General features: G+C 30.0%; 1 protein-coding gene across 2 annotated transcripts in view; it reads left to right on the top strand.

Moving 5' to 3' along the window:
* The window catches only part of LOC129963632 (alpha-1,3-mannosyl-glycoprotein 4-beta-N-acetylglucosaminyltransferase A-like), a 131,683-nt gene extending 110,368 nt beyond the window's left edge, over positions 1–21,315 (top strand). The window contains exons 11-14 of one of the 2 annotated variants that reach the window (XM_056078115.1): positions 6,716–6,974; positions 11,235–11,439; positions 13,646–13,737; positions 21,142–21,315. In XM_056078115.1, coding sequence (XP_055934090.1) covers positions 6,716–6,974; positions 11,235–11,339 — 364 coding nt within the window. In that variant the 3' untranslated portion in view covers positions 11,340–11,439; positions 13,646–13,737; positions 21,142–21,315. The remainder of the gene's footprint in view (positions 1–6,715; positions 6,975–11,234; positions 11,440–13,645; positions 13,738–21,141) is intronic. The other variant, XM_056078117.1, reaches the window with a different exon arrangement.
* The last annotated feature ends 1,730 nt before the right edge of the window (positions 21,316–23,045 follow it).

Below are 23,045 nucleotides of genomic sequence, written 5' to 3' on the forward strand. Positions count from 1 at the left end.
TATTCGTAGTGAAGTATCATGTTCAGTAAACTATTATTAATTCTCTAACTATTAAATTATTAAACCGTTTCAATTTTCTGCTACCAAATATGATTAAGATATAAAGAGTCATGAAGCCTTGAATATCAATATTTTAAGAAAATCAAAAATTTCATTATTTTTAGGAAAATTAGCTTTGAGAAAACTCCAAGCTCTGATTTTCGTAACTTCTTAGAAACATATAAAAACAGGTAAACAATTACATATAAAAGAAATGATAAATTTAATTCAGTTATTTATTTCTGCAGAATTATCAAAATAATTGGATTAATTGATATTTTTCCATAAAAATATTTTTATATCAGTTTCATAAAATATGGTCCCTGAGATAAAGGTTACATAATATTCATAATTTTAATTGAAATTGAATGAAATTTTAAGTTCAATTCAATCTGAATAAATATGATTTAGAATTGTCCAAATTTTGATTTTCTTTTTTTACAAAACCTTAGTAGTATGTATAATAGAATAATCAGAAGAGTAGTTAGACTTCATATTTTTCAATTATTTCTAGTTAAAATCTATTTCTGTCATAAACAAATCTTAAATAATTGTATATTAATTTCAATTTGTTTAATTTATATGGTTTGAAGGGATTTATTCATAATATTATCTTCGTAATAAAGCGGTAATGGCATATCTCGTAAATTTCGAATGTTCCTAGTTAGTTGGAAGAAATATTAACATTCCTAAATATGAATTAAATTTATTCCAACTAATTCCCCTCTTTCCTTAACAAGCATTTAATAAGACTCGAAACTGCAACTGTTTGCTTTAATATCTTTCAGTTCCAAAATTATTTGAGATAATTATTTCTGGAAGGAACTATCATGAGAAAGTAACTTTATTTTTACTATAAATATTCCTATCATAAGTGGATACATTCTCTGCTTGGTCAGAAATAAGTTTGAAGGTTCGCAATTTCTAGAAACTTTGTCAAGCCAGGCTGTACGAATAATAAGACTAATATTTTCCATCTATATGATTGCATTCATTAATTGATTCTGTTATTCATTTCAATATTATATTCTTATGCTCGTTAGCTCTTTTAGAAGATACATTGTACCTGATTAGACAAGGTCATTAAAACATAGTTGTTAACGCAGATTTTAGTTTTATTTTAATTTATTCAAATCACCATAACTATTCTTTTAAGGAGCCTCGTGACTGGAATAATTTTCATAATATAATAGTTGAAGAATAATTAAGCTTAGACTTCAGATTCCCAAATGGAAGAGTATCATTAAAGAAACATTAACTTGAATAAACATCGGACCAATATGCGGTCTAATTTACATATTTTCAGTTACACCCAATAGTATCTATGTGTGAATTTTATGTTCAAATATATACTGCGAAAGCACTTTGAAGTTGAAAATGTAAGAATAAACTAGAAAGGAATGCCATATTCCAACGCTAAGTACATGCATTAGAACACGTTCTGAATTATCAAGAATGATCCCGGAATCGCTAACTACCTAAAGCAGTAGAGCCTTGCAACAAAAATAAAGAAGCCGACAATTTTCAGGTATGAGATTGGGTTCGTTAATTAATTTAGTTTAGTCGAATGCTAAAAGCTTGTATTCGTAATCCCTTTTACAAGATTTATTACGACTGATCATTCCTGACTTTCAGCTGCAGAAGGCGCCTTCCTGGGCGATTTAAAGGATTACGCAGGCAAGGGCATCTCTAAAGAAAGTTTTGCGTTTCCCATAATTGGATAGCTTGAAGATTATGTTTACGAATTCGTGGAATTTTTCTTTTTACTTGTCATTTTAAAGGAGACTTTGCGAAGGCAGCGTAAATTCGATTAAAATATTTTCTGACTTTCTACTAATCGCATCACATTTTATCGTTTATAAATTAGCGAAATGTCTTTTAAAATGGTTGAAAACAACTATGTAGGATTTGGAGAACAGATGTAAACACAGTTTTAATTCTGTCTGTTTTACTCAATGTATTTTTTTTTTATTCTGCTTCGATGATTATGCATAATTTATTTCGCGCAGTTCGATATAAATATCTAAGACGAAGCGATATTTATTAAATCGATTCTTGCATTAGAATACCATGCTTGATATTGTTGCACTTGATGTTGGCTGGGAAGTTAACTTTTTTAAATTAAAAACTTCTTAAAGAACGTATTGCTTATGACATATTCTTCAAAGAATTTGACTTTATGCTTTATTTTTGCTATAAATTGAATGGAAGTTTTGAGAATTTATTTAATTTTTCTTTTAATTTATCTCAGAAATTTCAATTTAGAGACAAAATTTTAAGGATCATTTTATTATGGATTACCAGAGAATTTTAAAGATCTTTATAGTTAACGATAAGATAGAAGTTTAATAAGATTAGCCCAGTCTAATAATTGAAGCTCAATTAAATTGACTCAGTTTAATTAATTTAATTAATTTTATTAATATTAAATACATTCTAATTTCAGAAAAAATTATTAAAATTATATTTTATTTGGGTGTGATGTGTACCCATAATGTGCATCTGCATTTTAAGAAAAGTAATCTTAATAAGAAAATTTTCCAACTATCGAAGTAGCCTGTCATTTTATGAGCACCTCTGATCTAATGACCTCTGATGGTTTGTATTATTTCAGATTCATATTTATGAGAAATTAATTGTTGTAATTATTTCTCTAAAAGTGACAAAACACGACATAAGTAACAGCATATTGTCTGACCTTTACTTCCAGCAAGGTGCAAGAGATACTCTGTGCAGAAAATTTTTAATGTATTGCATCCAATGAGTGAGTTAATGATTATCTTTAAAATGAAAAAAATCCACGCACAGGAATTAAATGATTACACATATAGCTGACATTTTTTTTACACCGGCCATACTACGATATAAAAAGTAAAAGAAATGGAATCATTAAACAAACTAACAAAAATTTTTAAAAAAGAAAAGAATATATAAAATAAGAAAAAAAAACATAAAAAAAACATAGGACCAGTCTTAAATCTTGTTTACATAGTGTCTAATGATTTCTCGTGTGAGGATTATAAAAGAGAGTGAGAGATTATAGAAGACATTATGAGGTAAAGAAATCATGAAAGGCGTCATTGAAAAACCAAAGCACAAAAAGATAATTTGCTACAGTTAATAAAATAAATAGCAAATTTTTATCTATATTTAGAATTTTTTTTTTTTAATTTTTAAAATTCATGCACGTTGTTTATAAAAGAAGGAATAGTACAAAACAAGGCTTCTTAGGCTTATTTTAAACGTCCTTTTCCTTTTCATCCTTTCTACTTTGCTGTTTATGAAATATCCAAAAGGATAATAATGTAATCATCCAAAAGATGAGCTGTAAAAAAAAATCGCAGATTTAACGCATCTCACGGTTTAAACTTTCATGAGTCTGAATATGTGTGTTAACGAACATGATAGCACAAATGCGCTTCTAACTAGACCAATGGAATTTGGTGGTGAGTTCAGAGGAAATGTATCTGTCTGCATGTCCGAGTACAAATAAACTTGATGAATGCAAATTTTGAGAAGCTAGATAAATGAAATGTGATTGACAGTGAAAAGGGCGAGAGCGCAGTGAATAGAGAGTATAGGAGAAACATTCGGGATGAAATTAGAGAATTCAGGCAAGATGATTAGATAATTTTTCACGAAAAGAAATTATCATTATTTCACTTCGCTAGAATTTAAACGCGTCTTCAAATATGTATATAGATAGATGGAAACGAAGCAGAATTTTTTGGATATATTACTGATTTTGATTTAATTTCAGATTCTACTCTTTAAAGTACAGTTTTGGATAATGAAATCAAAATCTCTAGTGTAGTATTAAAGTCCTAATTTTATTACTTCTTCGAAACAGGAAATGGAAGTAATTGGAGAGTATTTATTTTTCACATTTTAGTGAAATCTTTTAGATTCAGATGATTCTTTGAATTGGCATTGTTTTCAAATGTGAAAGAATCTAAAGGATGGCAGTACTGTTGAATTTTTGGGGATTGCAGTACTTCCGCAAGAACTCAACTATGGTCGTGACCTATATACACTTAATAAATTATTAACAAGATCAACATCGGCATCATGATTCTCTCTCATCTGAATAGATGAGCTGTAACGACAATAATACAAGAATAGTGGCATGTTAATTAATTTCACCATTCTTCGTATATAGTCTTCAAAGAAGTGACATGACTCATAATCGGAAATCAATACAACACAATCACTGATAATAAATGTACCAATCAGGAGAGTTCGAACCTGCATATTCAGTTTGCAGCAACATTTCATGCCCATCTCTCACGATCTTCCAATAGGAGGATTTTTTTTTAGTTAAGTTATAATCATGACCTTTTAAAGCAAGATAAGTGTTATTTTGAGATGGACTTGGCGATTGTTGAACTGAGTCCGACACTTGAATTTGTTTTATAAATTTCACTACTATACCAGCATAAAGTATTTTAATTGCGGATTAAACGAGCTTTAAGCTAGCTTACGCTGCACTTTCTCTGGGAAATTGGTTTCGAATCTGAGACCCTCCACCCTTGAAGCTGTTACCTTTCCACTAGATCTCCACGTCTCATCCCTACTCAATTTAAATGACTTTCTGATACCATAAACACCTAATCTAATCTCCTCGAAGGTCCACGAATAAATCTGAATACCTGGACACCGCGACAGCATAGATGGGAATTAAAGTTGAATCATAAGAGACCTACGGTACAACTCCTCTAAAAGAAGCACGTCCGGTCATTGGTAGGAAGTAACTGACCCATTCCATTTCTGTATCCACTAGCAATCACACTGGAAGTTCCTCAGCATCAAGTCTGAAGTGTCGTCCCCCGGTGGTAAAAACAATCAGGAATTACAAACTTTACTGTGCTATAAAAATATACTAGAAAAAAGCAAGAAAAAAATTTACAGACTGTACTTTGAATTGCAACGTGTTGCTGAAAGTTTTTTATTTTTATTTATGATTAATTAAGAATTTCCACGAATTAGTTGATTAAATTTTGACAGATTGAAGCCTATAACTGCTCATACGCTAAACTATGCGCATTAAGCCAGTTAAGCAAACAAAAGCAATGTTTCTAGCTGTAGGTAAATGTTAATTTACCTTTGTTAATTAACAGTATATTTCAATTTAACAACTTTTGTTCGTTTTAACCATTTTTGTTTGTTTTAACAAATTTAAGTATTTGTGTTGCTATGCAATAAATAGTACTGTGAATAATATTATTTATATTTTCTAGATTACTATTATCCAATACTTACATTTCTTATAAATTATTGTTATACATGTAAAGAAATGTAATGTTACGTACATTTGTATATTGGGTTGGTGCATAGTTATCAGGCGTTTTTAAATGATATTATCAGGCATTTTTGAACATTATTTATTATGGAAAAGGAAGTATACAGATTCAACAGTAACATTTTTAATTGTTAATCCGGAGCTTAGTCATTGCTTCCCATTTGCTTGGAAGACGGTCGATTCCACGGGCAGAGAATTCATGGATTTTGAAGGCAATCCATGCATTGAAATCCACCAAGTTATCGAAATTGTCATAAAATTTATTCTCACGCCAGTTTTTTAGCTACTGATTGACGTGGTAGTCGGTAGTCGGTAGCCGCTTCTATTGGAGAATATGGCGAATGTGAAAGCAATTGCCAGCCATTATTGGCGATGCATTCCACAACACGAAGCTCAACATGTGGATGCGCATTATCGTAATGGAAAACGGTACGGCTCTTTTTGTGCGGTCTTTTCTTTTCGATTGCAATGTGAAGGCTGTGCAGTTGAGCCAGGTAGACATCTCTATTGATATTTAATTGCCGTTGCCCGTTTTTGTCTGGAATCTTCCATGTTGACACTCATCGTCGCCGCTCCACCGTTAACGTCCTACGCGTTAAAAATGATTTCCCAATGGATGATTCCGCTTCCTTCTCACCAAACACATCACATTACCTTCTTAAAGTGCACGTCCTTAGTTATTTCTTTTCATGAATCCCCTGGCGAAATGCAGACCTTTTTTCTTTTGAGGTTTCTGAAGAGAAGCCATGATTCATCCCAAGTGACAAGATACTTCAGAAACGGATCCCGCTCGTTTCGTTGAAAATTTGGACACATTTGGCTTTATTATTGTCACTGAGTTCGTGGGGGACACATCAGGCCATTCGTCATACCTTTCCAAGCTTTTTAAGACGATGAACGATGGTTGAATAATCCACATTAAAGTTTTTGATCAACATTCAAGTTGTCAAGTTTTCATCTCTTTCCACGGATTCCAAAAGTGCTTGTTCGTCGAAATTCGATGGTCCACCTCACTCTGGCTTCTAAGCTAGTGCCTCCGCATTTAAAACTGGCAAATAAGTCCTTGCATCGACTTTTGCTAATTGTGCTCTCACCGAAAAATTTATTGAGATAGCGAAATGACTGCGCTGCTTTCCATCTTTCCTCAAAGTGGTGCAGCATAATATGACGAATATGAATATGATTATCGACACGCATTTTTATAACCTGAAAATAGAAGAATATTTTCATCCATAAATTTAAGAAATAATATTGTAAATTTTTATTAAAATATAGGACGTCAAAAAAAAACGCATGATAATTATGCCTAACCCAATATAAAAAATATTGCCCATCCGTATTTTTTATAAATTATTTCTACCCAATTCCTGCTCCTAGGTACTTCTTTAGAAGTGGATGCGTGGATCACCCAGAAGATATTCTGGTCAACGCTTCTGTGCAAGTTCTCCCAGCGGTCACTCCGAAGTTTCCGGAACTAATTCCCTATCCCAACACGTCTGACAGGTTCTTAGTGGTGGGCAGCTTCTCCGATACATCTGGCGTTGCAGAAGGTTCCATCATTCCGACAGTCGGACCCGTGACCGTTCTCAGAATCCACATTGAGGAAGAAGTCGATCACTGGGTTGCTTTGAGCGAAGTAAGTTGATTAGCATACTTGCTATAAGGCTCCTTTTCGTTTTTTCAGGAAACTGAGTGTCAGGAAAATCTTTGTAAAAAATACGAAAAAAATGACCAGAGATAAAGAATGATTTGTTCATGGATGCTGAAAAAAGTTGTAAAAAATAGTAAATTATGTATGAGGATATTTTTTTACATATTTACATTAAATCAATCTCAGATACTTATTCGGAAAATATTTAAAGAGTTAAAGCCTAAGCCTAAGTATTTTCAAACGCTTTGAATAATTCATTTAATTTTAAAATTGGTTTTCAAAACCATATTCATACATAATTTTAAAATTTAACTATCTAATGAAAAATAGCAATATTATTAATTTCAAATTAATAATTTACATGAATGGATTTATAAAACTCATTTGTTTAGAACAGATCTTTTTTATTTAAATAGGAAAAAAATCAAATTCCTTTCCTATTTTAATGCTTTATTTAGAGAATTTCGTGAGTTATAAACTTATTTGAAATTCAACTCTGAAAATATTTCCATATCCCTAATTTAATAATTATATGAAAATATATATTATCAAGTTAAAATATAATTATGAAACTTTTCGTAAATGAAATTTAAACTGCTTTAATTCTTTTTTATTTATTTATACTCCAACAAAATTTCTAAATAGAATGCCTGGTATCAAAAGACTAATCAGGCTAAAAGATTTTAAACCTTTAATACCAAAACTAAGTAGTCTTTAAATAAAATTTAACATACATATAATTTAACAATGAATAAATATCAATAATACATGTTTTTGTCCTCACTTGCATTATAGTATGAAGTGTAAAGAAATTTTTTTGATTTCAAAAGGTTATTAAAATTTCCCAAAACACTACTTACTATTTCTAAACTGAGTATTTTTATATTTAATAATTACAGATATACTTGCCGGCGTCCTGGCATAGGGGTAGCGCGTCTTCCCCGTGATCTGGGCGTCCCAGGTTCGAGTCCCGGTTTGGGCATGGTTGTTCTTCTGTTGTTCTATCTGTGAGATGTGTGAATGTGCCTTCCTGTAAAAAGGGGTTGTGCAAGCGAAGGAGTGATGCGTGAGTGGCAAAGTCGTACTCTTGGCCCTAGTTGGCGCTGCTATAAAAAATAAGAGACGTTCCTCCTCAGTCTTTAATCGCTGTCTTCGTAACAGTGGGCTTGTCAGTGGCAAGTGCCATAAGAAACAACAACAAACAAACAGATATATTTGCAATTTCATTTCTGACAAAAAGAAGAATGCAGATGAATTTTATTTAACCTCAATAACACTGTTTAAGAAGTTTCCGGAATTAAAATACGCGACATTTGGTTATGTGTTGTTGTTTTGATTCAATTAATGCAAGTAATGCTTAAAGATCCTATGTTATATTAGAATAAATTTAAACCGTCTATGAATGGTTTTACTGTAATTTAAAAATTTAAAATTAATGATATAGAGACATAACTATAGTTGGTTGGTTAGGTAACTAGTTGAAAATAAATATTTATAATATAAATAATATGCATAAAAACCGTATTGCAACATATGGAGCATACTTATAATTTCTCGAAATCCATTTTGCAACAATTTCACAATTTCATCTTCTTTCCTTCTACTATTAATTATTAAGATGAAAAAGAAAATGAAGCACATATAAACACGCAGTTTTTTTATGTATATTATTTTAAGACTTAAAATAACACTTAAAGTTTTAGAAATCAACAATCGTACTTTTTGATCAGCTGTCTGCCTCCCTTGCATAAATTTCCCTTGCATTTGAGTCCACTTCAAGATTAATATTATTACTACATACGGAATCGATTCAAAATTTCAGTTCAAACCAAAGTATTAACTTTAACCTTAACCTTTTGACTCAAGGTAAGCAAAGGTATCTAATACTAAAATACCGTCAGTCATTTGAAAAATGCTTTTATGCTTTTTTTATATTTTGTTAAGATATACGCAATCATTCCATGTTTCCAGATATTAACATGATTCTGAGCACATAAAAATATATCAAGAAAGCTTTTGAAACTTTTACTTTTCCTAACATTGTACAATATTATAAAAAAAACAGATTTAAGATCCAAATAATCACGAAACTAAGTTGTTAAAAGTTTGTGATGGGAAAAAAAATCTATTAATATCCATCAATATTTATCATAGCGAAGATAATTTTTTTTTTTTTTTTTGAAAATTTGTTCTGATCTCTTCTAAAATTTTGCCTGTGCAAGTTCTTACAAAACGTCTTTAATCTTTAATCTTTATAAGCTCATTATAAGCTTCTTTTTTGAAATTTAATCTACAAAGAAAGGCAATATAATGAAGGCCATGTTTATCGAATGAAAGTAATTGATTTTTTTAATTAACTGAAAAAAGTATTTCGAACTTACAAAAACTTTCATTTCTAAAGCTCTAAAAGTATTACTTTTATAACTGATAGAAAAATATACATTAGTGTAAGATCTATCTACTTATATTTCAGAACGTGTCTAAATAATTTCTTCAATCTTATACGAGAAAAAATTATTTGTAATAGAAAAAAAAATATTTAAATTTAAATTTTAATTATCAAATTATGGATGCTAAAAAAATTGTAATGCAAGATATTTAATTAAGTCCTTCATATCAAGAATCAGATTAAAAAGTTGAAATAAAAATAAAGGTTCCAACTGTTTTTTAAATTCAATAATGTTCTGAGAAAAACATAATCCATAAAACTTTCTTACTAAAAATCAATAAAAAAACCCAAATGATTCTTAAATATATAAAGAACCAAACAGTTTTGATAATAGAAAGGACATATGTTAAGTCTGATGTGATACATAACAGTTGTTTTCATCTGAAAAGGGAACATCACTGAAACTACTATCTTCTCTAGTTTGTTTAATATTTACGTTATGTAAAAGAATTATTAAAAATTATCTAATTTCAGAAATATATTGCAAGCTTTAATTTGTATCGATAAAAAGATATTTATTTTATTAGTTTGACGATGGCTTAGCGAAATTTGCACAGTTTTGAGAAATAATCGCTTTGAAATTTAATTTCGTTTATTTAATCAAAATTTAAAACAATTGCTTCAAGATAACATTTCTAACTTTTGAAATTAATTCATCCCAAATTTTATAGTCGTTATTCAAACTGTTCTGCCTAAACATCGGCAACACACGTAAATGCACAAGAATCTTAATTATTAGTAGAGATGATTTTAAGATGGCATTCAACCGAAAAAGATTAATATATATATTCAAAAAATTTCTATACTGATTCAGTGATGCAGTAAGAAAGCAAATTCAATTTAAAAATATTTTCTTATATAAAAAGTGTTTCAAGTACTGCTTCGACACCCTTATTATAAGTCACACTAATGAAAAAGAACTCTATTATATAGTAATGAAGTGTTAAAAAATATTATTTATTTTATCATCATGACTTTATTTCTATTTCATCATTTATTTTCAATTTTCTTTACAATTCATTACATTGCATCAAAATAATACTTAAAACCGGATGTCCACAATAAATTTGAAATTAAGTTTAATCATATTAACGCTCCGATTTAAAGCAACACTAGGGCTAGGGACGGACCTCGTAATTTTGAACGCGTTTAGATTACGATCACGACACCTGATCTGGCACCACTATCTCCAAACTTCCACACCAAGCCAGCGGTAGGACGACGGATTTAGTGTGCCCCAGATCCGATTACACGACGGTTCTTCGACGGAAGCGCGTCTCGAACCTTAAACACTCTGGTTCCGAAGCCAAAAACTTACCACCAGACCACTACTGCCCAGATTTGTAAGTAACCTATGCAAAAAAAATCTTTAAATATAAATAATTTTGAAATGAAATTCACACTTTTTAACTGGAATTTATGCGTATAAATTCAGCTCCAAAAACACTTAGAATGCTTTTGCATCACTCTATTTACAAACAGTATGTTGTTAAAAAAAGACATCATCATGTTAAAATGAAAGACAATAGCGTAAAAACCTTTTCATGTTAAAAAAAATCCTAAGAAAACGTTTTATCTTCCAGCCGTTATTTCGAAAAGTACCCAAGAATTCAAAGAATGTCCTTAGTTTATTTGTTAAAGGCTTCCTACTAATATCATTTTCCCCACAGATATTTGAGTGCATTCCCTTCCCATTTTACGTCCACTGCATATTGCAAATCCTATCAAAAATATGACATTAAATGCTTCATTTATTGTCTCCAATATCGTCTAAATTGATTTGCTTTATCTTTCAGATCATTCTGGAAGCTGCACCGATGCAGGCCCTCATGGCATCCGTTTACAACATCAGCTATATATTCGCTCCCCCTACAGCCAAAACGGCATCCGGATTGCCATAAAGTCGGGAGACATAAAATTATATCGCAGCAATACATCTGTGAGAAGGACGGTGAGTGCTTCGGCAGGGATGGAGGAGGGAGACGCTTTATTGTTGCAAAGGTAAGCTGGAAACGAGTCACATTATTGCCAGATAGCGGATCGTGAAATGTTCATTAATTATCCACGTACCATCTTTTAATCAGTCAGATGGACCGAATCTAATCATTTCTGATTTAATTTAAGTGATCCTTATTGCAGAGAATTTCTGTCGATTCGAATATTCATTATATTGACTACTTGTCTTACGAGTTTTAATTTTACAATTCAATTATTTATTAAGATTATTAGATTTAAATTATGCTTTGTATATACAAAATTGGCATTGGGAGCAGAAGTTATAATTCTGGGCTTTCGCCATGTCTTTATTAATGAAATTTCATGCCACACTAAAATTTAAATACTTATCTTCCAATGTTTTTGAAATGTATCTAGAAACACAATAGAATGTCACCATGGGGAATAAGAGTCCTGAATCCATCATCGAAGAAGCTGACATTCTATTCTGCAATCGCTTTGCAATATGAAACCCATCATCGATTTTTTTCTTCATTTTATTAATTTTAATTTTTTATGGAATGATCTAAATATTAAGTTATTACTGCAAAAACTGAATTCCAAAACTTATTCGTCTTTTTTTAAGTCTTTAGATGGCCAGAATATACTAATTCATGTTTACATCTCAAAGATATCATCATCTCATCTAATATTAGACGACTCTAGCATTTGTTAGATCAATCGATTCATTTATCTAATTTGTGATTGTTTAATACTCAACATTACTTGAGTATTAAGCTACAACTTTATTTTCACACTTTCATAAGAAGAAATAAAAATTGTATGTTTCCCAACTAACGAATTTTTGTTTTACTTAGATAGACATGAGCCGACACATTTGTATCAGATTCGAAGAGAAAATAAAATTAAAAAAAAAGTTTTTGGCTGCGGAATATCCATTCTTTTTTTTTCTTTTTGCAAAATCTTGACGATTGAGCTAAGTGAAATTGTTTGTCTTCAAGTCTGACCCTTGAAGATGGACTTAACGAGCATCAAGCCTTTACCGGTTCAGATAGTGATATTATATTACCAGTTCAATGTATCATTTTATTGCTGATTTATTCAATATTTTACTTCATAAGACATTCATTCGTACAAGGAGAAAATATTTTGTTCGGCTATTAAAATAATAAATAGAGAATGTTTTTTAATATCAATGAAAGCATTGCAAGTATTTCTTACTTTAGAATTCTATTCGATAAACGTTTATATTTAATGACGATTTGTCTTTATTTGAATCACAAATTCAAATAATTTTAAATCCCTTTAAGGTATTTAGAAATAATTTTTTAAACATCTTTTAGCTATAAACTCAAAATTTAACTTTAATTAATTACAAGCTTTTTAAACAATCGCTTCAAAGGTCTGAAGAAAAAATAATTTTAGGTTTCGGAAGTTTGCTCTTATTTTTCGTGATCACAAAATAGTTTCAACTATATCAGAAGCACTTTATTCTTTTTTAGTTAATACATTGAACGTAAAATTCAAATTGAAAGCAGAAAGGAATTAAAAATGGTCACACTCATTGATCCTATTTTATTAAGTTTTAAAGCAGCATTTTTAAATTGATTATTCTCCTTCGTTTGATTTAATGAAATATTTTACACAAAAAAATTTAAATAAAAGTTCCCTCCAAAATTATGAAAATAATTTTGTTTACTAATTAGCTGAAGTATTTCGCAACTTGAATAGAAAAATAAAACTCCTTTTATCCTAATTATCGAAATATCAAAAAATCTGTGTTAATTTTATCGAAGAATATTTTCAAAAGAATTTCTATACAAATACACTTTGATAACAGTATAATTAATGTCATTTCTTCCGTATCATTAAAACAGCAAATAAATAAACAATGGAACACTGCAAATTATTCTGCTTTTCTTATTATTGACATTTTTATAAATGGGGAAATCCATCTTTTGAATTCCAAAGAAGAAAATTCTTTTCTTTAAATTAAATAGTTTCTTCTTTTGCTGTCGGAGTTCATAAGTCAGGTTTTCAAATAGCCTTATTTTTCAATAGCTTTTTTTCACAATTATTTTATTTGTTCTTTTGTTACTCGATTAATGATTATTTAGTTGTTTTTCAAAGATGAATTTATTACAATTATCTATCGTTAAAGTATTTGTAAAGAATGCTAAGTAAAAAAAAAATCATTGCCCTCATTTCGAATTTAAAGGGGTTTTAATTTTACTTATTTTTCTTGTTTTAGGTTGCATACTTAATGTGATTCTATGGGTGCATTCTACAGTCGCATAATCTTTGGTGAACAAAGATTCAGTAAACTTCTTTCTCTTGAGTCAGGTTAGCATATTTATTCCTTCGACGTTTTCAATCTTAGATTATACAAATTAAAATGAATGTCCAATATTGATAAAAAAAAACCAATTATTTAAACGACTTTATTGGGAAGGAAAAATGTAATGTTACATGTTTACAACAAATCAACATATTTACATGTTTAGCGCTGGAATACAAAAGTAAGTTAAAATTAGAGTTATAAAATGATTGATCAGTGGATGTATAATACAATAAAAAAACACACTATTTTAATCGAAAACTCTTCTTAGCCCTTGGGTTATACGATTTAGAATTTGATCGTAGTGGAACAGGAATATTAATAGCTCAATGAAGTTGATACTCTTATCTTTCAAACTATCATCATGAAAATGAAGAACAGATGCATGCAAAAGTTTGAGCGATGTGCAAAGTTTTGCAGGCTTTCGAATGAACTTCATTCTTTTCTCCGTATCTATTAAATTGTTCAAAATCGTTAAATTTCTAGCAACTTCAGATACGAAATGGAATCAAAAATGGGTATGCAGAATAATACTTAGAAACCTTATGTATGATTCCGTTACGTCGTGAAGGAAAGAAATAGATTTTAGACGACGTTCTTTTGCTTTCTGCAAAAAACCTTCATTGAACATTAGTTTTCCTTAACATTCAGATAAAATAATTCCTTAACATACCAATAAATAGAAGTGTTATATTTTATTTTTTTCCATGACTGTTTATTTGCATCTTATAGAATGAAATGTCGTGGCATAGTATAAATGTAAGCTGAAATATTCACTGAGTTGATCGAGATGGAAACAAAAGACTTAAAGGAAGATTCAAATATTGAATTATTCTCCGCGGCAACAAAATAGCATTGAGATTCTTCATATATGGCTTTTTCCGATGTTCAATGTATTCGCGTCTAGGGAGTATATTCTGAATTTTGACTACGGTTACAATACCAGAGTTTGCATGATTATATCCCCTAGCAATTCCTTGCAAGATCTCGCATCGTGTGCAGAATTCAGTGTTTCCTTGAAGATGTACCATGCTTAGTTTTGATTTTTCTTTTTCCATGGTTATCGTTAAAGTGCAGAAATCAGTTAATCTGTAGATTAGCTAGGTGATCTGCGCATTAAGTAAGACAATCCTTTAAAGTGCGGAAATTTGTTTCATTTCTCAAAATACCTAAGTAATCTGGGAATGACCTAGATAATCTACGCATTACCTACTAGATACTCATTAATTTGCACATTACCTACTAGACACTCGTTAAAGTTAAAACAAGATTTTTCTGCAACAACAGCAAAGCTTCTGTGCGCTTAAATTAAATATTGTTTATTTGTTTTTGGCATCTAAAGAATAAAGTTAATACAATCGAGTAATCAATGCATTAGTAGATAGAATAATCCTCAATCAATTGAAAAGCTATAACTAATAGGCAGAAATGAATTTCAAAACAAAATTCTCTACTCTACTCCCTGGCAGCTGACGCAAATTATGAGAAATGAAAGCAACTGGCGACGACTAGAAGCTGGCGAAACCAAACTCAAATGGAGGGAGAGGGGAAAGAAATGGGGAATGGAAATGAAATAAACAAAACTTTTGAACTTGAACGATATGGAAGCCGCTAATGTGCACATTACCTAGTTAAAATGTGGAAAATTCTTGGTTCCGCACTTTAACGGTGCAAATCGGTTAACCTGTAGATATGATAGGTAATCTGCACATTAAGGGCTTTAACGGTAACAGTTATACTATTATTCGTTTGTCTTGATAACAGAATATATGAGATTTAGAAGGGAAACGGAATTTCCATAGACGCAATTCAGTCATCAAATTAATCATATTAAAGTATACATAATTTCATTTTTTGGGGATTTTTTTAGAGAATTTTATTATAGTCAGAATTAAATGTCTTAAGAATTATATGAACAATGTTTTGTCAAAGAACTGTTTGAACTGTCATTTTACTGCTCATTTTAAAGTGTTTGAAGCATAAAAGATTTTTAAAATGATATCTTTTACGACATTAAACATCAATTCCTAACATTTTATAATAATTTTATTACATGAAAATCATTTCTCCAGAATTTCTGTTTATCATGTTATTTGCATTCAACCGAATACGTATGCTTATCCATTAATCAGCTAATTTAAATTATAATAATTAAAATCGCAAAAAGTTGATCAGTATTTAATCATATATCATATGAAGTTTTACATATTTAAAAAATGAATTAAAATCAAAAGTTATAAAAAGGGGAAAAAAAAACTTTATCAGAGTCATAGAGAATAAACAGAATCCTACTTATGAAATACATAACGAGAATAAGGAAACTTTCTACAAAGGTAGTTCGATGACCTCTGAACATTTGTAAAGAATCCTAACCTGTCCCCTATCGCTTTTAAAATTGACATTTCGATCCTCCAGAATTTATTACATGGAGTTAAACGACGCCATTATTACAGAAAATACTTAATCAAACGGAGGACTACAAACTGTGCAAGTAATGCTTGCTTATAATAAAACTATCATTCATGATAGCATGATTTCTAAAGAGGAATCTGAAATCAAAGCAGTTATTTCATAAATTATGCGGGACAACAACAACAGCAAGAAATGCGAAATGCAAAAGTATAGAAAATTGCCAATTAATTATATAATAAATAAATTCTTTATAGATATTAATTATTTAAACAGAATCTTTACAATTATGGTAAAGTTTAGACATTTTTAACCTTCGTAAAGTTAATTACTTTAAGTAAAAATTCTGTCACGAAGTTTCTGCTTTTTTCCTATCTTTATACTCCGTATTTTTTTTTCCCTCAGTTAATAGGCGCCCATCTTCAACAAGGGGACTTGTTTACTCGTTTCATAATATAATTAAGATGACAATTTAAAACCACAAAATTTATATATTAGGATTTTTAATTAAAATATCGGCGTATATAAAGATGAACTATATGCAAACATAATTTATATTCTCACATTAAATCACATTACATGAAAATAATTTACATTCGTGTAATTGAATTTTTACTGAATACCGTAGCTTTTGAGTTAACATCTATTACATCGAAAATTCTGGCTGAAAAAAGTTGCGATCAAGCTGACACAAAAGCAAATGATGATTTTTCATTTTACAGTAATTTGATAACCCGCTTATAACACTGACTTTATTCATACAGATAGGCATCGGTTGCATTTCATATATATATATATATATATATATATATATATATATATATATATATATATATATATATATATAATAAGAAAATATTTTTTCCTTGTATAAGAATGATTTTAAAAAATGCATTCATTTTAATATATTTAGAATTTTGTTAGTATTAAAAATGTTTTTATTAATTAGATGCATTCGAATCTACTAGTAACTACATAATGCAGTTTTTGCTTACATTTCGTCAAATCTTGAAGCAAACTGTTTGTAATAACTGTTTGTCTCTTAAAATAAAGTTTTTCCCAAAAAGTACATAATACGACTTTCCAAAAATTTTCTGTATTTATCTATATTTATAGAAGAAGAAAAAAAGAAAATCAGATTTTTTTTTATAAATATATGCGTTTGGTATTCCCCAGTGATGATTGTTACTGTCATTCAACTTTATATTGTTCAGCTCTTAAATAAATAAATAAAATTATATTTATTTAAATAAATAAGAACAGAAATGTAAATTTGCCGACTTCGCATATTCGCTATGGGAAATGACTCGCTTCCTGCACTGATGGTTTAAACAAATATTCACCGCATACATTTGCTTATATACTTATTTTAGTAATTTTTTCCTTTGTAGTAATGGAATATAATAGTTTAAAATAAATTAAAATATTTTGAATTTCATTTCTATCATACATTTGGAATATTTTCGTATATGATAAATTCTATCCTCAACTAGTTACTTCACATTTGGGGCAAAAATTCAAATACGCGTATCTTTCATCATCTGCTTCATATAATACGCTACCTGAAATTAAATCTTATAGATTTCCTGATATTATTGAAGCTGATATGGCCTTTTGAAATACAGCTGAAATTATTTCAGAAGAAATGTAAGTGGCATGAATTGAAAAATTAAGAAAAGCATGAATGCATAACTAGGACTTACAAAGATAAACATTTTTTCTTGTTATGTATGGGTTTAAATTCGCTTGGATTGTCAAATTAATGAGACAAGGAGTGGATGATGAGTCGGAGAGGTTTATCTTCTTTTAAAAGGCTGTCGAACTTCTAATTAGATGTTTCACCAAACTGCTACACATGGGGTGGGTTGCCATCCTGAAGAGCATTCTGAAGAACGTGGCCAACACTCGCTTGTTACTAGCAAGTTGCAGTTCAATTATAGAGAGCGAGGTTTTAATGAAATGCACATCGGTCAACTAATTTTTCAAACAATGTTAGTTCAGCTCATAACCACAAAGAATAGAGAATGTATAACATGTTTCCCCAAACTCGTCTTCGTCAGTAGTGCTGTGCCTTACCCTGTTAGGTGACGAGTGAGATGCAGAAACTAGTAAATTTTATTGTCTTAAATCAATGGAAATTTTTCGTCTTTGCTTTGATATCAAAAAGAGAATCTTCGGTTTAAATAGAATTTACAAGACAAATAATGTTTTTTTTTTCAATATGAGTCAAAATATCAGGATATGAATCCATATTCAGTGTGAGAAATCTATTATCAAGTATTTCATTAAAGTTATTTTTAATTGAAATTTTATTGTTAAGTTTATTTAGATATATTTGCTTTTACTATCAGATAAACTCTTGGAAAGCAAAAATTATTTTTTAATTAAAAAAATAGCAACAAAAATTTGGATTATAATTTTGTCCTTAACTTGTTAAATTTATTTTCCATCAAAGCGGAATTGAATCTTTCATTTGGTATGAGACAATAAGAATAATTTGTCTCCTTCTTTTGAAAGGAAGTCTTCAAATTGTGCACACTGCTTTGAAACATTCAAATGCAATTTCTTTTCAGTTTTAATATTTAGCACTGGAAAGATCAGAGGGGGCAGTTTTGCTGTTTAATCAAAGCTCTATTACCTAAAGGGAAACATTCATTAATAAACTGCAAACTGTGCTCGTAGTAGTAATTGTAGGTTTTTAAAAAATTATGACAGCTTTCTTTCAAGTGAGCATGCAAGCAATCGCAAGACACGAACGCAATCGTAGCATTCGAATATGAAAGATTAGTAATATTATTAGAAAGCTTAGAATTAAAAGCTGATTACAGAGAAGCATATCTGGAGCGTGAATCTGAAAGGCACTTTTCCACTGTATTTGATTTAGATATTATAATTTTAATATAGCTACGAAGATGAAAAAAATGATGAATGCTTTAACTGTCAAATTGTAGTTGCATCAACACTGTGTTACATAAGAATAATGGCTTGCTCTAATCTTATTTATGCTCTTTCCTGATCTTGGTACAAAATGCAAAAAGAGATAATAATGATGAGCATTTCTTGTTTTACTTATGCATTTCACAGTGATAAATCTCATTAAATCATTAACCATCTTGTCCAGCGTCATGAGGAGATCATTTTATCGCTTCTCAAACCTATAAGCAGGAATTAAATTCGTGAAAAGACATTATAGTTATTTGAAAAAATGACACATGATCCTCAGACAACTTAAGTATTTTCTGGATTCTCGTTTAAATCAGTTTATCGACACGTTAATGAAACGGAATGTGTCATCTAACGAGATAAGAAAAAGCAAAGCAGTTACAGGGTTAAGGAAATAATGTGACAGTAAACTATTGATAACTTATAAATTTTTAAAGAAGGAAAAAAAATGCCTTTAATTTTTAGTGCAATTCTTAAATTAAATTTAAACTTCAGTAAACGTCTTTGCCCACTAGGTAATAAAGTATGTGTTCCATTCTCTACAAATTTGAGGTAATTTTACACTATGGAGACAAATAGAATCGGAAAATCTTCTATTTATTCAAGGAATAAGCAAAGCTTGTCATCTACAAGGTAAAATAATTCTTTTAATGTATCTGTGGTACGTATTTATTTTACTTGCTCTTAAAACTACATCCTTTTCTAATTATTTCGGAAAGTATGCCTTTGTGTCGACGTATTCGAACTTTATTTGAATCCAGTGTCATCTTAGTTTGTCATATTACATGTTACTAATCTTAGTGTTGTTTTGAGCCAGTTTCCAACCTTCATATGTAAATATTCATCCTTGCAACTCCAAACATTCTTATCTTTGTAAATAATCAATGCTCAAATAAATAATTCATACGTTTCTTATGTATCTTTTGCTGAACACAAGTGAAACACAGTGTTAAAATTAAAATTCCAACGTATTCGTTTTAACTGTCTGAATTAAATTTTCAACGTATTCGTGTTCTGAAAATTTTCTCTTTAATACTGAGTTCCACTGGGGAGGGGAGGGAGGGAAGACACTTCAGTTGGGTGGAAGAGAAACTGCCAGTGTGACTGTTGGTTCGCGCTACTCTGATAGGTGTACAATTGATGTGGGGATGGTTACTTCCTCGGATAACGGGTATCCTTAGCGAAAATCGTATCATGGCCCTCAGAATTCAATCACTGCTCCTATCTATGCTGCTACTGAGCCCCGACCCTGCAGCTGTTTTCTGGTAGGTTGGTTGGTTTCCTTGATACTGCAAAAGTTGACATATCTACACCTGTCAACGCAATCTGCTTATGAAATCCATGTACAAGATGGGAGGGTCAGCCTGTAAAATCTGTAAATTCTGTAGATATTTATCTTTGTATATTAATATATTTCAGTAATTTTTCAAAATACATTACCAATAGAAAAATATATCATATTTGAACATGCATATCGGAATCAGTGAAATGCGAAATTTCATCGAAAAAATCCTCTGTACAATTATCCTCTACACTAAAATCACTTTCTGCTTCATTTGAAAGTCTCTGAAGCTCTGATTGATAACGAGGATTAGTAAGTTGGATGATATTTCGAGGACCACGTTTTAGAGCCATCTGCTAAGTCTTGTATAATGCTGGAATATTAAAAGGAATGTCCGGTCTCACATATATTATGCAAAGAAATATGTTGAGAAAGTGTAGGTGTAGTGAAAGTCACGAAACAAGAAGCTATAGGGTCCATTCAATTGAGCTAAAAATAGAACAGGGGTGACCGAAAGTCCACCCTTAGCGGTCTGAGATATCGCACCTGCTCTTTTAAGGATTAAATATGCTAGTGAGCAATTGTCTTCTTTATTTTAAGCAATACAATCGAGGAATTAAAATAAGATGAAATTATCATTTTATTTGAATTTAAAAATAAAAGAAATCACCATACCATTTTCTAAGTCTAGTTGATCAATTCTATTATTTTTTTTCCTTTGAAATTGTGAAATAATTTTATCTTGATAAGTATTCATAAACTATTTTATTTGCAGGATGAAAAAGTAGCTGTGCAACAAGATGAAAAGCTTTCTTCGCTCGTGATCCTCCATTTCCAGCCATTAATGTATGCAATATTTATGTGTACTTCATAATCATGATGTGACGAATATGCGACTACACTACAATGTGTTTATTCCCATCAGAAATCACGCCCTTTTATCATGCTACTGTGATATATTCATATGGAAAACTGTAATAACAAATGAAATAAAGTTATATGTCTTAAATAAATATACATGTTTTCTTTTATTGAAGGAACTCTCCAATTTCCTTGTGAGTAATTTGACAGATAATATATTTTAAAAGCTGAACATTGAAATAAGTAAAACAAAAACTGATATCGCACTTTATGAGAATATTTGCTTTGTTTCATTTACTCTGAATATTAAATTTTCCATAAAGTTTTTATCCTATCTTGTTTCCAATATTTTTTTTTAAATACAATTAGCTAAAATGCACATTGCTGTTTACACATTTTTAGAACCAGTTTGAGGCTGTTTAATTAATATTTAAAATGTAAAGTCTATTTTTTAAAAATATTTAGTATGATAGACCTCCCCCCCCCCAATCTATAAGTCTGAATCTTTATTTCTGAAGGAGGAAGAAGAAGAAGAATTTAGAAGAGTTTTTCTTAACATTACTATGGATATTGATTTGCATTATTCTTTTACTACTTCCTTGAATACCTCAATCATAGTGGATTTACCCTAATAAGGAGCTTTTAACAGACCAAAGGTACAACAATGCATAGGTAAAACGTCAGGGCACTTAATAGAAATATGTTGAAAAGGAATATTTGAAGTGCCTGTGTCAAGAATACGATGATACTTTTCAAAGTGCTTTTCTTTTGATGCCTTGTCTTGATAAAGTTTCACACTTTGAAAATCATTGGAATAAGAAAAAAATGGAATTTTCCTTCAAATGTCGGACTTGATAATATGCTGAGTTTATTTTTTATTCTTTCCCCCTTTTTTTTTGTATTTTTAGCTTCCGATGGAGAGAGAACCTTGCGCCAATCATAAACCTCCTTAACGATTTTTTTTTTTTTTTTTTTTTTTGCATGGACGAATCCAGAATTGTACATTTTTTCCCCTCTTCTTACAAGTTACAATGTCAAAGTTATAAAGTCCATTTAAATAATTTTCATACTGAGCTGCACAAACTATTCTAAATGGGGAAAATGCATTCTGCTTTTTTAGTTTTTTTTAAGTTGTAAATTTTGTTTTATTATTTTATTTATTGTTGTTACAGATGGATTCCGAGATTTTACAATTTCTGCCTCAGCGGATTTCCTCTTGTTTTCGATTTTTATATATATATATATATATATATATATATATATATATATATATATATATATATATAACAGTACGTACCTTCTTCTTGTACCTTTTTCGGATAATAATTTTGAGTCTTCTTTTCATATAGAAATGAGGAATGACAGATTTTCTCTTTGTCATAAATATTCTCGCTTATTTTTCTCTAAGACGCTTTAACACTGGTTCATAACGATTTTGTATTAAGAAAAGGAATATTTATCTTTGGAAAGCACCAAAATATATCATTCAATCCACAGCTCGATTTTATCTTGAAAATAGGAATAAATTAAAAAGTAACGGAGTTTAAATAATAATAATATTCTTTCTTGCCATAAAGATTTATATAGAAACTTTTACTTTTCAAAATTCTTTATCTGAAGGATTCTAAAAATGTATAGATTTCCTCTATATCTTCCAATTTCCAAATAATGTTATTCCTATTTTATATTATTTACATTTTATAGTATTTGCTTATATTTACAGTTAAAAATTTCACCATCCAAATTTATTGTAACTGTAATCACCTAGGGTAAAGGTAAATGCATTTAATAGAAACTAAATTTCAAACCACTATTTCT

The sequence above is a fragment of the Argiope bruennichi genome, chromosome 3, assembly GCF_947563725.1.
Source record: "Argiope bruennichi chromosome 3, qqArgBrue1.1, whole genome shotgun sequence".
Taxonomy (NCBI): domain Eukaryota; kingdom Metazoa; phylum Arthropoda; class Arachnida; order Araneae; family Araneidae; genus Argiope; species Argiope bruennichi.